The following is a 17,722-nucleotide window of genomic DNA, read 5'->3' on the forward strand; positions in this document are numbered from 1 at the left end:
CCAGACAAGCTAAATTCCTTTTATTATCGCTTTGAGGAAAGCAAGACTGAACCATGCATGAGAGCACCAGTTGTTCCGGATGACTTTGTGATCTAGCTCTCCGTAGCTAATGTGAGTAATACCTTTAAACAGGTTTACATTCACAAGGCCGCGGGGCCAGACGGATTACCAGGACACTTACTCGGAGCTTGCGCTGACCAGCTAGCTAGTTTTCAACCTCTCCCTGACCCAGTCTGTAATACCTACATGTTTCAAGTAGACCACCATAGGTTACCTTGATGTTCTTGGGCACATGGACTATCTAAAGGATTTTTGCCCCATACCACTCACATCTGTAGCCATGAAATGCTTTGAAAAGCGGGTCATGGATCACATCAACACCATCATCCCAGACACACTGGACCCACTCCAATTCACACATCGCCCAAACAGATCCACAGATGAAGCAATCTAAATTGCACTCCACACTGCCCTCTCCCACCTAGACAAGAGGAACACCTACATGAGAATGCTGTACATTGACTAAAGCTCAGTGTTCAACACAATAGTGCCCTCCAAGCTCATCATTAAGCTCAGGACCCTAGAACTGAACACCTCCCTCTGCAACTGGATCCTGGACTTCCTGACGGGCCGCACATCCACCACGCTGACCCGCAACAAGAAGGCCCCTCAGGGGTGCATGCTTAGTTCCCTACTGTACTCCTTGTTCCCCACGACTGCATGGCCACACACGACTCCAACACCATTATTATGTTTGCTGACGACAACTGTGGCTGGCCTGATCGCGAGACAGCCTATAGGGAAGAAGTCAGTGACCTGGTAGTGTGGTGCCAGGACAACAAACTCTCCCTCAACGTCAGCAAGACAAAGGAGCTGATTGTTGACTACAGGAAACAGAGAGCAGAGCACGCATCGACGGGACTGTAGTGGAGAAGATCGAGAACTTCAAGATTCTCTGTGTCCACGTCACTAAGGACCTATCATGAGCCACACACACTAACACAGTTGTGAAGAGGCTGAAAAGAATTGGCATGGGCCCTCAGATCCTCAAAGTTCTACAGCTGCAGCAATGAGAGCTTCTTGACTGGCTGCATCACCGCTTGGCATCTGAAGGCGCAACAGACAGTAGTGCGTACTGCCCAGTACATCACTGGGGCCGAGCTCTCTGCCATCCAGGACCTCTATACCAGGTGGTGTCAGAGGAAGGCTCTAGAAATTGTCAAAGACTCCTGCCTCCGAAGTTAATGACTGTCCTTCTGCTACCGCACGGCAAGTGGTACCGATGCAGCAGGTATGGAACCAACAGGACCCTGAACCGCTTTTATCCCCAAGCCATAACACTGCTAAATAGTTAGTTAAATAGTTAACCAATAGCTAACCAAACTATCTACATTGAGCCTTTTGCTCTTTTAACTCATTACATACGCTGCTGCTACTCTTTTATCTTGTTGCCTAGTCACTTTATCCCTACTTACATGTACACATTTACCTCATACCCCTGCACATCCACTCTGTACTGGTACCCCGTGTATATGGCCAAGTTATCATTACTCATTGTGTATTTATTCCTAGTGTTATTATTTTCTATTTACCTTTTTTTCCTCTCTGTATTGTTAGGAAGGGCCCATAAGTCAGCATTTCACTGTTAGTCTATACCGGTTGTTTACGAAGCATGTGACAAATAAAATGTTATTTGATTTATGTTGAGATTACCATCATTAGCCATAATGGTAGGACAGCAGAGAATCAGTTCCTGGGGCTAACTATCCACTCTGCACTATTTAGAAGGCTGGATATAACATGGCTCAGTGACTTTGTCGAAAAGGTCAATGCTGCGCCAGCAGAACACCTGATAGAGTGCACCCATTCGATACTACTTATCGATCCAGGCAGTGTTAAATTTCAAGCTCAAACGAGTAATGTATATTTAGAGTGAGAAATGAATCGTCACAATTTGAGAGGCATTCAGAACCAGCAATGTCGGGATGTCCTGATACCAGGGTACAGCCTCAGGGAAAATTTGTAATCATATTGAGGAATGAAGATCTGCATATTAGTGACCAAAAACAGGAGCACACCATGTTTCACAGGTGTTGGCCCAGGCCACAGCAGCCACGTGTGTGTGTGTGTGTGTGTGTGTATATATTCACCTATCGTCAGTGCGCAGTCCTGTCTCCCAGGTCCCATACTGGCTGTCTGTCTCATGGACCAGTGTGTCTATGTCTCGCCCCTCTTCCTCACCATCAACACTCTGCTTCAACTGCTCCTGAGAGATGGACAGGGAGAAAATGACAAGTCAGTCAAAAAGGAGTAGAAGTGTATGTACCATTGGAATATCAGTAGAAGGCCAGAGAAAACAGATTCCAAAATAACAGAACTGAATTAATCTCTGCTGGACTGAATAAAAATATCAATGCTTCTTATTGGCTCCTGGTTGAAGCCCCACCCAGCCTACAGTAACAGACAATTGGCCAGCTGTGTCTGTGAGTGAGGTGCTGGTCCTGATGACCATGTAGTGTGGCTATGGCCAAACCTACAGTGGGTGAGCAGGATAATGGGAGGTAATGGGATGAGCTCATAGCGACAGGGACAGAGACTGGTGAGCCACTGCGTGTTTGCTGTCTACTGAACCGTGTCTCTTTTAATGAGGATGCTACAGAGGGCACACTGTCCTAATACCACTCACTCCTCCTGTGTATGCATTCAAGACTGTGAGCGCACGCACACAAGCAGAGAAATCTCGCTGAACTTACATGATCTCTATTGACTTCCATGGCATCGTGCTATACAGATGCACTGTTGCACCACAACACAATAGGCTGTCTAAAGAGAAGGATGGAAGGAAATGTAATAGGTGTTTTGTTTGTTGTCACTGCACGGAAGTGAGAGCCAGAGAGAGAGGGAGAAAGAGAGAAATAGCCCAACAGTACAGGATGTCATTCATCATCAATGCCTTTCCTGACAGGAAGAAAGAAGGCCAGGGTGAACAGTGAGAAACTCCATCCATCTGAGAAAGCAGCGTACTTCCTATTCTCCAGGTTTAACAGACCTAAATATGAGTCCTCTCTACATCACAGCATAGGCTGGTTTTCAAATCCACACCGTGATCTCTCTGTGCCAAATCTGGCTTTAGATGTTAAACAAGTATTAGAGTTCCAGTTCCAACCATGGGTTTGAACATGCTGGTCACATGACAATTAAACAGGCAGGTTAATCCAGATACATGCTTAGCCTTTCAAACAGACCAGGTTGGGTCAGTGCTCGAGTACAGCTACCTTTATCGACTCCAGGCCTTTACTGAGAAAAAGAGGAGTAACAATAGCAACAAAGTAGAGACCTTGTCATGTCTTGTCTGAGGCAGGAATTATTTATGATATGTCAAAAAACAGTCACACTTCATAAAACCCCTTTATTATATAATGAATTTCAGCCCTAAGGGTCTGTGAACACAGCTAATGCACAGGACTAAGCATGTACCATTCAATAAGAAAATCTCCTGTAATCTAAATTCTGTGAACACCTACCATATCCACAGTGTACGTGGATGAACACACCCAAACACACCCTCACTTCGTGTTTGCCACTCCCGAGGCTACCTTGTTACCTGTCAACCAAACAATAGCAGCAAGACTGAGAGGGTTAAGAAATAGCATGGACTGGCTGACTATTAGTGCTGCTGAAAGCCCTTCAGTATTGACAATGTGAGGGTGTAGGCTCTGCTATCAACAAACTACTGGATACAAGGACAGAGCAGGCATGCCAGGCACCTTATCTGGTAAATAGGTTTCTTTCTGGCTGTGATTTTGAATCAGAGTGGTAGTGAAGCTGACTTTTCCTTAACATGAGCCCCCCCCCCCCAAATCTGTGGACAGGAAGGGTGCGTCAAGGGAAACGACAGAACAATGAGCGGATGAATGGAAGGAGAGAAAGGGCTGACCACCAAGGGAGATTGCCAGTCAACCTGACATGTGGCTGAAGAATTTGAGGCACCTTGGAAAATTAGACCAAACAGATATCAAAGCTCTGAATAATAACAGCCTGTCACGATTACACCATCACAGACATCAACATGACCTGAGAGATCTTTCATCAATAATGTAAATGTAGGCTAGTTATTTATAACACCCACTCTCTTAATTTAATCCAAAATGACAACTTTGGGTTGATGTGCTGAAAATATGATATAGCCCATTTTGTCCAGCAGACAAATTACAATTATCGCCTAAGCTCACATGACTATTTTACTGACTGTGCTTTGGAACGAGCTACAAAAGGACATGAAATTACAGGAGCTGTTCTCTTTGAATGACTTTAAAGACTGGGTAGAAACTATGGTGGACAATGAAGTGGGGGGGGGGGGGGGCTTTCAATGTTTTGACCCCTAAATGCACAAACCTCTCCAAAGCATCTTGCCTGGTCAATGTGTAAATTCATGTTTTTAAACTGTAGTGTTTTATGTTGTAAATGTGCCTTTGTATGACACTTTATGTTCTGGTAATTTGGCCAGGTCTCTATTTAAAAAATATATATTTTTAATCTCAATGAGACTAACCTGGTAAAATAAAACTGAAGGCCTAGTGAGTTGGACATGTTATGAATCCATTTCCTTAGTGCAAACTGGAAAAGAACAGTTAATCTCTGTCATGTATAACGGCCATTCACAATTCTCTATGAATGAGGAAGTGCTGTGCAGCTCCAACACATTTAACATATGGTCACGCTGCCTGGAAGCAGACAACAGAGCAGGCCGGTTAGTTAGTGCAGGTACAATGAACCCAACACGAACACAACAGAACACACATCACACCAGCCCCACTCTCCTGCTCCAACCCCTCTGGGTAGGAATGTTGAACAGTTAACACACTCATCATTGACAGACTGGTCAATGACGACCCTCTGCATCTATACTAACATGACTACAGATCCCATGAGCACTAATCCCTTGTCAACAACAGAGCAGCACTCCAGTCACATTTTACAGAGCTACCAAAACACTGACCTCTGATAGAGAACTGAAAAGAACATGTTAGGGTATTTAGTTCTGTCATTATTACATAAGTGCAATGTACAAGTGTTTGCTAAGAATGCAGAGCACAACATAATGTTAGTAAAACCTGACTGACTTGGCTTAAGAACTTTTATAGGGATACTTTGGGATTTTGGCAATGAGGCCCTTTATCTACTTCCCCAGAGTCAGATGAACTCATGGATACCATTTTTATGTCTCTGTGTGCAGTTGAAAGAAGTTGCTAACTTGCGTTTGCGCCATTGCTAACAAGCGTTACCATAGACTTCCAGTCATTATGCTATCTGTAGCATTGGCTGGCAAAACTACCCCCAACTTACTTCATACTTGACAAAGAGACACAAAAATGGTACCAACGAGTTCATCTGACTCTTTCTTTGCTAAAATCCCAAAGTATCCCTTTAAGACCAGCCCTGGCTGATACAGGCTGCAGGTTAGAGTACTGGGTCCAGACGGAGAGATGGTGGGTTCAAGTCAGCCTGAGGGAGACCAGGGCCTATTAGAGGTATCTGGATGATCCACCAGCTGACTCTCCGGTACTGTACGGACAACTACACAGGCTCCAGCTAAAAAGGACACACGTACACACAAACCATACCGAGAGAGTGAATCGGTAAAGGGCTGCCGTGTCTGCGGGGTTTTGTTTATGTGTTGCAACTGATTAAGACGTGAGGGTACAGGTGTGTGGACTTTCTGGGCATTAGATGCTGTGGGGGGGGGCAGCTTTTTTTAAATACATTTTTTAAGTCATTTTTAGCAGATGCTCTTATCCAGAGCGACTTACAGTAACCAGAGGGTGTGGGGGGGGGCAGCTTTTTTTAAATACATTTTTTAAGTCATTTTTAGCAGATGCTCTTATCCAGAGCGACTTATAGAACCCACAAGCGCCATGCTCTACCAATTGGGCCAAATGGGACCCAGCAGTACTGCAGGCCTTAATTGTGCATATGCACCATCCATCCCAGCAGCCCCACCTCCACCCCCCTGGTCCTTTCAGTGAGTAGACCAACCCCAATCCCCTCCCATCATCCTCGCTACCGCTCCATTAGCTGGTTGGCCCCTGTCCACCTCTTTCTCCCCACATCTCACTGGCCTCAGTGCTCTGACCATTCATCACAACCTCTCCTCACAGGCAGCACACACTGATTCTCCTGTTCAATGACACACAAACAAGCTAGGCCTAATCTGTAAATCTTACATAAAATGCAATCAAACTATCACAACTTTTTTGATTTAAACTTTATTTAACTAGGCTAGTCAGTTAAGAACAAATTCTTATTTACAATGACTGCTTAACCCGGCCAAACCGTAACCCGGACAATGCTGGGCCAATCATGCGCCGCCCTATGGGACTCCCAATCACGGCCGGTTGTGATACAGACTGGAATCGAACTAGGGTCTGTAGTGACGCCTCTAGCACTGCGATGCAGTGCCTTAAGGGGCTCCTGAGTGACAGCCAATCTGAACTTGAGCACCGTGACAAGTTCAAATCAAATCACATTTGATTTGTCACATGAGCCGAATACAACAGAAGTTGCTACCGTCCCTCCTGCTAATTTGGTCAACTTTTGCAAAATTATTGCTGTCTGTGTGAGGAAAATGTTGTAAATTATGAGGAATCAATGTATTTTGAAAGATGAGACGTTGAGGATTACAATAAATACCACTTTGATGTCATACAAGCAAGCCAAACCCCTGTGAGTCCAAATCTGCACTTTACATTTCCATATCATAAAACTCATCTAGTATACAGTGTCAACATTTATGATCTCTGTTTGATGTACAGTTACAAGATGACATGGCGTCATACCCTGAGTTGTTCAGAACAGAATGTGTTTCTGTGTTTCTCTATTGTGTAGAAAATGAGTTGTGGACCACGCATCTGAATGCACTCATGACTCCATTCTATGATCACCAAAATTACTATCTGTTTCTCTGAACTGCCCTGTGAAAGACTTACCCTGTAAGATCCTATTTTATAACTTAGCTAGTCATGTTGGCAATAGAACAAACTTAGAAATGATGCCCATCTGACCCAAATGGCAATTCATAATGATCAGTTTTTGGATTGCGTAAAAAACAGTAATTATGGAAAGGCGGGGATGCAGGGCTGTGTTCCAAACAAAACAACTACAAGTGTGTTCGCTCTAGTTCCTCAACGCCACAGTTAGGAGCTCTAAAAACCCCTTTCTAGTTGAAGACTCTTCTTTGAGTCATCAATGTACATGGAAGTGACTTAGGAACTGTGCACACTTTGGAGACAGCAGTTAGTCCTCTCAGTCAAACCCTTGTTATTATTTTGTCTTATGTTTCACCTACCCCACATTTTCCAGGAAAATATCATGTTACTGAATGTGTCCAGAGTATTTTCAGATTTCATTTTTAACAAATGAGGCGAAAAGTACATTAAATGTCAAATGCACATAAAATCAACAGTGTAATGTTTGGAATCAGTCTGGTATCAGGTGAACTATTGTCCTGAACTTTGGTCTAATAATTGTGCCATAATCTCAAAACTGTTCCCTTTCAATTGATACCATGTTTATGCATATGATTTCTTGTTTAAATGTTTCTTACAGAAGAAATATGCATAAATGTAGCCCTATCCATATAGGCCAATTCCCACGAGTGTAAAGGGTAAAAACAGACCATAGTTTAAGAGTGAGGGTCGGCGAGAAACCCAACTCCAGCCCACAGTAAGCTATGACCTAAGGAGCCAGTGACACTGCTAGAATGGGAGCTATGGTGCAGACATACAGACTAAGGTTAGTGTTATGTCAAAGATGGTATCAGAGGAGGAGAGAGACAAGCAGATGAGACACAGAGGGGGGTGAGCACTGAGCAGCGAACAAAAGCAGAACATTCAGGAACTATCAGGATCAGAGAGAGAGATCACATGGCAGCACAAATAGACAAAGACACGAAACACACAAATAGAGAAGGCCTTGACAAGTTTGAGGTGCTTGGAATGTGTAGTGACTGATGGGAGACCATTTGGTGGTGAGAGGGATGGATGGGGGGGTGAGTGTAAACAAAGTGTGTCTTACTGCGGTGGGGGTGTTGGGGGTGCTGCTCCCAGGACGCCTGCGTAGGGACAGGCGCTGCTGGCTGCGCAGAGAGAACCTGTGGAAAGAGTCCCGGCTGCGAGAGGCCAGAGAACGTAACGAGTTGGCCCTCTTGAAGCCACCAGGGCTGTCCTCGGCCCCCCTGCCCCCACGTTCCACCGCACTGGACACCACGCTGAGCGCCCCCTGCAGGGAGCGGCGTACGTTCCCCATCCACCCAGACACATGGGACTGGGCCACCGACAGCTTGTCCCCCAGGTACTCCATCTCAGTTTAGATCAGATCACTAAAGGACCAACGTTGCAGAATGAAGCCTGGACAGAGCGCTCAGTCAGGCGGAGGTCTAGAGCAGTCCAGTGTGTTAATATGGTCGAGGGAAAGTCCTTGAGCCAGGTAGATGTCCAGGTTCAAAGCTGGTGTCCTGGATACTGCTGAGGTGCGTAGCTAGGTTAATGCTGCAGTAGCTGGGCTGTTTGGAAGAGATGGCACAGCCAGTCAGATGCCCTAGTGTCTCCAAAAACATGCAGCAATGCAGCACTTGGCTCCGGCTACAGGCTCGCAGTCCAGGTCACTGTCCCTCGGTGCTTCTCAGTGAGCCTCTGTGCTGTCGAGTCCCACTGGTGCCGTCATGGCTCCATTTCAGTCCATCATCTGCAGCAATGGCCCTAGAATCTGGGGCTAAGGTGAAGTCTATTTCTGTGAGATGCCTATTTCCATAAACAGTTATACAGAAGGGCAAGACTATGTAGCGGGGAACCCAAAATGGTATATAAGGCTGTTCTACAGTTCCTCAGCTGGTAGAGACTCCGGTCACAGCAGATCTACTACTGCACCGTCTGCAAACAGGTTCTTCACAGCCACATACTGATGGTCACCCTCAGTAGCAACAACAAAATCTCACACACATACCCCTCACGTCAAACCTGACAGCGGAATCCTGAAGCCGTCGCTCTGACACGTCCGGAATCACAGAGGAAGACAATCCATGAATCTACCTCTCCCATGGTATCCACGCTGCTGTCGTCTTCCTGGTGGAAAACTTTACAGGAAAACTACAGTCCAGAAGAGAACAGCTGGTGTCAGGCAAACTGAGGGAGAGCTGTACTCATTCCTATTCCAGCTGAGTACCTAGCACACCAACAGCAAAGCAGCGCCGTGGGTATAGAAGCACAAACAGGAGAGGAGATTGTGACGCTAAAGTTGAATCCGTAAGAGACAAAACGAGACCAGCGCCCTCTGGTTCCTCTTCCCCTGCAGGTACGGGCAGGTGGAGGACAAATGCGTCAGTCTCTTGCTACTAGTCCCCAGCGCTGCAGGACTCACGCTCAAGGAGAAACCTTTGCGAACTAAGTGAGGGAGGGGAGAAAGGAGGCAGAGAGGGAGGGAGGAAAGGAGAGAGGGAGGGAGGGAGGAGTGGAGAGAGGGAGGAGTGGAGAGAGGGAGGGCCCGGATTTGCAGTGCAGGAGGGTGATATATGTTCTGCAGTGCTCTGTTTCTCTTGCCTGTTTCTGCTTGCAGTGCGAGAGAGAATTCTCACAGGCATAGTCAGCACTCGGCACAGGGCGGAAGGGGTGGGAAGACAGGAGGGATGGGGAACGTGTGTGTGTGTGTATGTGTGTGTGTGTGATAGGAACTAAGAGTTCAAGTTCATGGGTGGATGTTTATGTTGTTTAGCCTATACCTTTAAATAGATAGAGAATGCATGCCTGAGAGAGAGAGAGAGGGGATGAGACAGGTGTGGCTGTGTGTGAGAGCTGAGACTGTGGTTGTCAGCCTGTCTGTCCGCAGCACAGTGAGCTCATGGTTAAAGAGAGGAATCATGACAGCGTGTCAGAGTTTGCCTAACAAATGGCTCCCTGACTCATGCAAACTGCATGTCAGATCAGAGAAGTCTCTCCTTTCCCCTTTCAGAACTCCATCGTGCCTACCAGAGTCATCTCTCAGAGTTAAGCCTTAGTATGTAAGATATACTCTGCAAGACAAACGTGGCACCTCAAACTGTGCCCCCTGGTAGGCGTCTGGAGAATAGTTCTGAGGAACATTGATCTAAAGCCACCAAAAAACTGTCTCCCTCCTCGAACCATTCTATAGCTAGAAAATCACAGTTCTCTCCACAAAAAAACATACAGACTCAAGTTTCATCAACACCAACTGACTACGGAGAAAAAGGTTTTACGGCAGGAACGAAAATGTAAGCTAATAACAAATGACAATTGACCAGCAAAGAATATGACTCAAATATGCATTACCAAGTTTTTTTTAAATGATGAAGTCACACTTGCACAACCAGCCACCGTAACAAAGCATATATAGGGCTAATATAACTTGCTTCGATCAGACATATAATATCCAGTAGCCACACATTCCTAGCTATACGAAGGCCTCTTTTAGTCTGTCCTCTCCCTTGATTCTAGTGATGGGGGATCAATACACTTACATATTGCAATTATTATTTTAATATTGATACTATGACTCCAATTATCATAGTTTTTTTTGCTAGCTAGTCCTTGTCGACGCCACCTGTGCCAAAACACTGTTATTTTTCATCCTATAACTTGTTCTCCATCTTCTTTTTAAATAATGAGACAACATGTTTTCAGCACTTTTATTTCCACAACTGATAAACTCATTTTCTCATGCCGTCTCTTGTCCCTCTGCTGCAGACATAGTGAGAAATATGTTTGGAACATCAAATTTCAACAACAAAAAATAGCAGTATTGAATCGCAATACATATATCGGCACCTAAGTATCTTGATAATATCGTATTGTGAGGTCCTTGGCAATTCATAGCCCTACTTGCTTCCTTGCTCTGATTAACGATCTCCCATCACTTACCCACAGCCAGTGTAGAAGCCTCAGACAGCAGGACAGCCTCATGTAGTACACCATGTCTCTGAGCCCGGCGACCATCTGTCTGTCTTTACCTCTCTTCACTTCCTCTGCCCTCTCTAACCATGGCATTAGTAATGATGTGATCATACCAGTGTGATCTCATGAGAGATAGACACATTTCCCATAGTGCACTCTCATACCAGGCCTAACCTCCATACTGATACAGAAAAACACTATCACAACAGCAAGTCATTAACACATGCTGATAGAAAAGGAATTTCCCATCTTTAATGAATCCCATTGTTCCCCCAAACTGAAATGATATAAAACACCTTTTCCCACAACTTATGTCAGTAATTCAGTCTAGACCAGGTATTTTACACTGGTATCTCCAGTTGCTCTACACAATTAAAAACTAGAATCCCAGGGTTTCCATTGAGAAAATGTGGCATCTGACTGGCAACATTTTAATTTACTGGACATTTGAGAAATTTGCCAGACCCATGTACATTGATTGGGTGTATAACCTAATTACGGCGTCCACCTATGGTGCTCAGAATGACAGAAATCAAATGTAAATGATGGTAATTCATCTTAACAGAGAATGCAACGAGTGGTCCTTCTTACCGAATTCAGATGTGCACTTTGAACATGTTAGAATAACTGTCCATATTTACTTTCCCTCCGCCAACAAGACGAGTAACAAACAGCAAAATCATTAGCCTATGTCAATCTACTATCCCCCATAATAGAGAAATGTACCTATTCTATTGGTCAGCTTGTCAATAAAGAAATAGTCAATTCAAAACAGAATATGGGACAGTTGTGGACGATGCTTCCCAAATTCATAGAACCAGTAGGCTACATTAAAAAATTGACATTAAAAAGCTAAATGAGCCAGATCAGAATGTTTAGCTTAAAATGTTCAAACTATTAATTCTTCACATTATAAGTGCAGCAATACACACAATGCAGTAGGCTACTCGCGAATGTTCGTTCCATAATGCGATTAGCTGGAAACCACTGTTGTCAAAAGCACACCGCATGCGAGCGGTTTCATGTGACAGAGATGAAAATATCTGTTAGAAAGAAGGGAGATCTAATATGCAACAACTAGCATGGGCTGCTTACTAATATGACTAGGATTGTGCCTCTGGCTACTGAGCAACCAAAGAAAGCTTGTATAAAATAATTGATTTTGGCTAGGCTACTTTAAAGCAAGGTAAGACATGCCTCATAATATGTAGTAAAACGTTCAGGTTTTAGACAAGTGTGTTTTCAAAATGCATAATGCCTCCAGCTCATTGCAAAGTGCTGCGTAACGCGCGGATGAAGCCTGCCTCCCGTTGCCTAGGCATTTGCTGTTTGAGATGCTGTAGCAGCAGCTTTCACACAGTCTCACAGATTTTCCGCTCAAAGGCTTTGTATGTGTGTGATAAATAAGATACATAACGAATATACTGTACACACGCCCCAATTTAATTCCACTAAATTAAGCAAATGAACCTATAGATCGATAAGCATGACCAGTCATATGTATTTACATCGGCTGGTATTTCCATCAATAAATTGGCTAAAATAATTATTTTTGCAAATGGTATTTTTTCTTCTCCCGAGGGCATTTCTTTTAATAAAAAATAATAATACAAAAAACGGCCAAACGCCGGCTATTACCGGCTCAAGGAAACCCTGTGGTAATTGCACCACTCAGGCTCTCAACATATTGTATTACACAACAACCACAGACCAGCAGGTGGTGACAGAAACACACGCAAAAACTCATCATGGAGTAACACTGGGATGGCAGCCGTGCCTTATCAAATCAAAGCAAAATATTTCCCCCCATTAATTTTCTTCTAATATAATGAATATATTGGTATGCTTATAAACAATTCCCTTTCAGCCATTTACACTTGGGTGGATATAAACTTGTTTTGTTTCTGGATGGAATCATTTGTAGCACAGGCTGATATGTAGACAGGTGCTTAAAACCTCTACAGGATTGGTGTCCCCCTCGCGGGGCGGTTTAGCTAATGTAGGCTAGTGTGATTAGCATGAGGTTGTAAGTAACAAGAACATTTCCCAGGACATAGTAGAGGTTGACCGATTATGATTTTTCAACGCCGATACCGATTATTGGAGGACCCAAAAAAGCCGATACAGATTAAATCGGCTGATTTTTATTTATTTATTTATTTGTAATAATGACAATTACAACAATACTGAAGGAACACTTATTTTACCTTAATATAATACATCAATAAAATCAATTGAGCCTCAAGAAAATAATGAAACATGTTCAATTTAGTTTAAATAATGCAAAAACAAAGTGTTGGAGAAGAAAGTAAAAGTGCAATATGTGCTATGTAAGAAAGCTAACGTTTCAGTTCCTTGCTCAGAACATATGAAAGTTGGTGGTTCCTTTTAACATGAGTCTTCAATATTCCCAGGTAAGAAGTTTTAGGTTGTAGTTATTATAGGAATTATAGGACTATTTCCCTCTATACCATTTGTATTTCATTAACCTTTGACTACCGAATGTTCTTATAGGCACTTTAGTATTGTAAGTAACAGTATAGCTTCCGTCCCTCTCCTCGCTCCTCCCTGGGCTCGAACCAGCAACACAACGACAACAGCCACCACCGAAGCAGCCGTTACCCATGCAGAGCAAGGGGAACAACTACTAGAAGGCTCAGAGCGAGTGACGTTTGAAACGCTATTAGCGCGCGCTAACTAGCTAGCCATTTCACTTCGGTTACACCAGCCTCATCTCGGGAGTTGATAGGCTTGAAGTCATAAACAGCGCAATGCTTGACGCACAACGAAGGGCTGCTGGCAAAACGCACAAAAGTGCTGTTTGAATGAATGTTTACGCGCCTGATTATGCGTACCACCGCTCAGTCAGATACTTAGATACTTGTATGCTCAGTCAGATTATATGCAACGCAGGACACGCTAGATAATATCTAGTAATATCATCAACCATATGTAGTTAACTAGTGGTCATGATTGATTGTTTTTTATAAGATAAGTTTAATGCTAGCTAGCAACTTACCTTGGCTTACTGCATTCAAGTAACAGGCAGTCTCCTTGTGGAGTGCAACGAGAGAGAGGCAGGTCGTTATTGCGTTGGACTAGTTAACTGTAAGGTTGCAAGATTGGATCCCCCGAGCTGACAAGGTGAAAATCTGTCATTCTGCCACTGAACAAGGCAGTTAACCCACCGTTCCTAGGCCGTCATTGAAAATAAGAATGTGTTCTTAGCTGACTTGCCTAGTTAAATAAAGGTATAAAAAAAAAGATTTTAAAAATATCGGCAAATCGGTGCCCAAAAATACCGATTTCCGATTGTTATGAAAACTTGAAATCGGCCCTAATTAAATCGGCCATTCCGATTAATCGGTCGACCTCTAGGACATATCTGATATGGGCAGAAAGCTTGGATTAAAAATTATTTAACTGCACTGTCCAATTTACAGTAGCTATTACAGTGAAAGAATACCATGCTATTGTTTGAGGAGAGTGCACAGTTATGAACATGAAAATGTATTAACAAACCAAGTTAGGCACATTTTGGCAGTCTTGATACAACATTTTGAACATTTACATTTACATTTAAGTCATTTAGCAGACGCTCTTATCCAGAGCGACTTACAAATTGGAGCATTCACCTTATGATATCCAGTGGAACAACCACTTTACAATAGTGCATCTAACTCTTTTAAGGGGGGGGGTTAGAAGGATTACTTTATCCTATCCTAGGTATTCCTTAAAGAGGTGGGGTTTCAGGTGTCTCCGGAAGGTGGTGATTGACTCCGCTGACCTGGCGTCGTGAGGGAGTTTGTTCCACCATTGGGGTGCCAGAGCAGCGAACAGTTTTGACTGGGCTGAGCGGGAACTGTACTTCCTCAGAGGTAGGGAGGCGAGCAGGCCAGAGGTGGATGAACGCAGTGCCCTTGTTTGGGTGTAGGACCTGATCAGAGCCTGAAGGTACGGAGGTGCCGTTCCCCTCACAGCTCCGTAGGCAAGCACCATGGTCTTGTAGCGGATGCGAGCTTCAACTGGAAGCCAGTGGAGAGAGCGGAGGAGCGGGGTGACGTGAGAGAACTTGGGAAAGTTGAACACCAGACGGGCTGCGGCGTTCTGGATGAGTTGTAGGGGTTTAATGGCACAGGCAGGGAGCCCAGCCAACAGCGAGTTGCAGTAATCCAGACGGGAGATGACAAGTGCCTGGATTAGGACCTGCGCCGCTTCCTGCGTGAGGCAGGGTCGTACTCTGCGAATGTTGTAGAGCATGAACCTACAGGAACGGGTCACCGCCGAACAGAAATGCAATGGTTCATTGAATCAGTCTAAAACTTTGTACATACACTGCGCCATCTAGTGTCAAATCTAAATTGCGCCTAGATTCCTAAGTCATATATTGGCCTTTCTCTTGCATAAAATAAAATTCATGTTTTTTTCCTTTGTATTATCTTCTACCAGAACGAATGTGTTATTCTGCTACATTAACTTCACATTTCCACAAACTTCAAAGTGTTTCCCTTCAAATGGTATCAAGAATATGCATATCCTTGCTTCAGGTCCTGAGCTACAGGAAGTTAGATTTGGGTATGTCATTTTAGGTGAAAATTAAATAAAAGGGTCCAATCCTTTTAAAGATGCACTACTTGCTAAAATTCTAATAGTGCGCCTAATTTCAGTTTATGTGACAAAACAAGCAAGTAAAGTGTAGAGAATCATTGTACCATCCACACCGCTGTAAAATATATTTTCCATAACCAAAAATGTTGTATTTTCAGCTATTTGAGGCTCGTGTACAAAACTGAAAGTAAAAGACGGAAAAACTAAACTTAAGACGTAAAGCATAGAAATAGCGCACATAGAACACATCTACCGCTTCTTAGACTTGCTTTCAATGAGAATGACAGATCTATAACTCAGATTTCTATGTGAATTGTGGGTCACGCAAAGAAGTTACATATTGTAGCTTTAAATAAATGTAATATCAATATCACCACGGCCAATTTCACAGCAGAGCCTTCCTCCAGCTATGCAAACAGGATGCTGTCAAAGTGAGCAGTACATGCACGTATTAGCTAATGACAATCCTAAATTACAGACCTGAGAACATATCTGGCCTCAATTTCTCTGCTATGTGAGGTGAAAGAGGGTGGAGATGAGTGAGACCATGCCTTTCACATTACTCATCAACTCATTACTCCCAGTGCTCCGCATAGCACTCAACTCTACCAGTGAACTAACTGCATTCCTACTCCACCCTACTGTAACAAAACACACACAACCAACCAACAAACCCAGCAACTGAAGTTATGTACAAGCTTATTTTTTCCAAATAACTGGGGTCTTCTGTGAGAATCAGCTCGAAAGGAAACATTGATTAAACATAGAACCGAGGGGGCTCCAATTGTTACCATGTTGAAGCAGGTTAATATCACTGTAGCAGAAGCTCATTTCTGAAACTCGTCCAGCTTTGAGTCAGAAATTCGGGGATTGTGTGTGTTTATACCCATGTGCATGGAAACAGAAGCATCATGACTCACCCAGCTCTGTCGGTCCCTCTCTCTATGTGCACTCCTGCTCCTCATCCTGGACAGGCTCCCCTCCACAGCACTCTCAGACGGGGCCGATCGACGGGACACACTGCGGGACCTCATTCGGTTCAGCTCCTAAGACACAGGGATAGTAGAATTAAATGGAATGTTTACACGAAAGCCCTTGTTCTGGTTATATTCACATAGGTAAAAAGGGAGATGGGTCTGCACACAAAGATTATTTTAGTGCATTAGGAGAACAACACACACCGATGTTTCGGCTTTTGCCTTCAGTGTGCAGGTTCAAATCTTAGAATCGGGAACAACTTTTCTATGGAACACAGGTGAGCACCGTTCAGGTGCTTCTAATCAGGGATGGCTTCTCTGGTCTACATGTTACAATCACACAAAACATACAGAATTATAGGATATGGAAGTGGGCACGGAAGACAATTGAGAGTACACTACATGGCCAAAGGTATGTGGACACCTGCTCGTCAAACATCTCATTCGAAAATCACGGGAATTAATATGGAGTTGGTCCCCCCTTTGCTGCTATAACAGCCTCCACTCTTCTGGGAAGGCTTTCAACTATTTATTTGTTGGAACCTTGCTGAAGGGACTTGCTTCCATTCAGCCACAAGGTCAGGCACTGATGTTGGTCGATTAGGCTTGGCATGCAGTCGGCGTTCCAATTCATCACAAAGTTGTTTGATGGGGTTGAGGTCAGGGCTCTGTACAGGCCAGTCAAGATCTTCCACACCAATCTCGCATGGGCCGCACTTTGTGCTTGGGGGCATTGTCATACTGAAACAGGAAAGGGCCTTAACCAAACTGTTACCACAGAATTGTCTAGAATGTCATAGTATGCCATAGCATTGAGATTTCCCTTCACTGGAACTAAGGGGCCTAGCCTGAACCATGAAAAACAGCCCCAGACCATTATCTCTCTTCCACCAAACTTTACAGTTGGCACTATGCATTGGGGCAGGTAGCGTTGTCCTGGCATCCGCCAAACCCAGAATCTTCCATCGGACTGCCAGCGACTGATGTGTGATTCATCCCTCCAGAGAACGGGTTTCCACTGCTCCAGAGTCCAATGGCGGCGAGCTTTACACCACTTCAACCGACCTTGGCATTGCGCATGCCGATCTTAAGCTTGTGTGCAGCTGCTCGGCCATGAAAATCCATTTCATGAAGCTCCCGCGGGAACAGTTATTGTGCTGACATTGCTTCCAGAGG

The 17,722-nt window shown here is 44.2% G+C and overlaps 1 protein-coding gene across 1 annotated transcript in view; it reads right to left on the reverse strand.

Moving 5' to 3' along the window:
* LOC129826186 (uncharacterized protein KIAA1671-like) overlaps nt 1-17,722 on the reverse strand; it is a 29,141-nt gene that overhangs the window by 9,268 nt on the left and 2,151 nt on the right. Inside the window, exons 2-3 of the mRNA XM_055886617.1 lie at nt 16,490-16,615; nt 2,151-2,266 (exon numbers count right to left, since the gene is read on the reverse strand). Of these exons, the coding sequence (XP_055742592.1) occupies nt 2,151-2,266; nt 16,490-16,615 (242 nt within the window). The remainder of the gene's footprint in view (nt 1-2,150; nt 2,267-16,489; nt 16,616-17,722) is intronic.

This window comes from Salvelinus fontinalis, chromosome 28 (assembly GCF_029448725.1).
Source record: "Salvelinus fontinalis isolate EN_2023a chromosome 28, ASM2944872v1, whole genome shotgun sequence".
NCBI classification, from domain to species: domain Eukaryota; kingdom Metazoa; phylum Chordata; class Actinopteri; order Salmoniformes; family Salmonidae; genus Salvelinus; species Salvelinus fontinalis.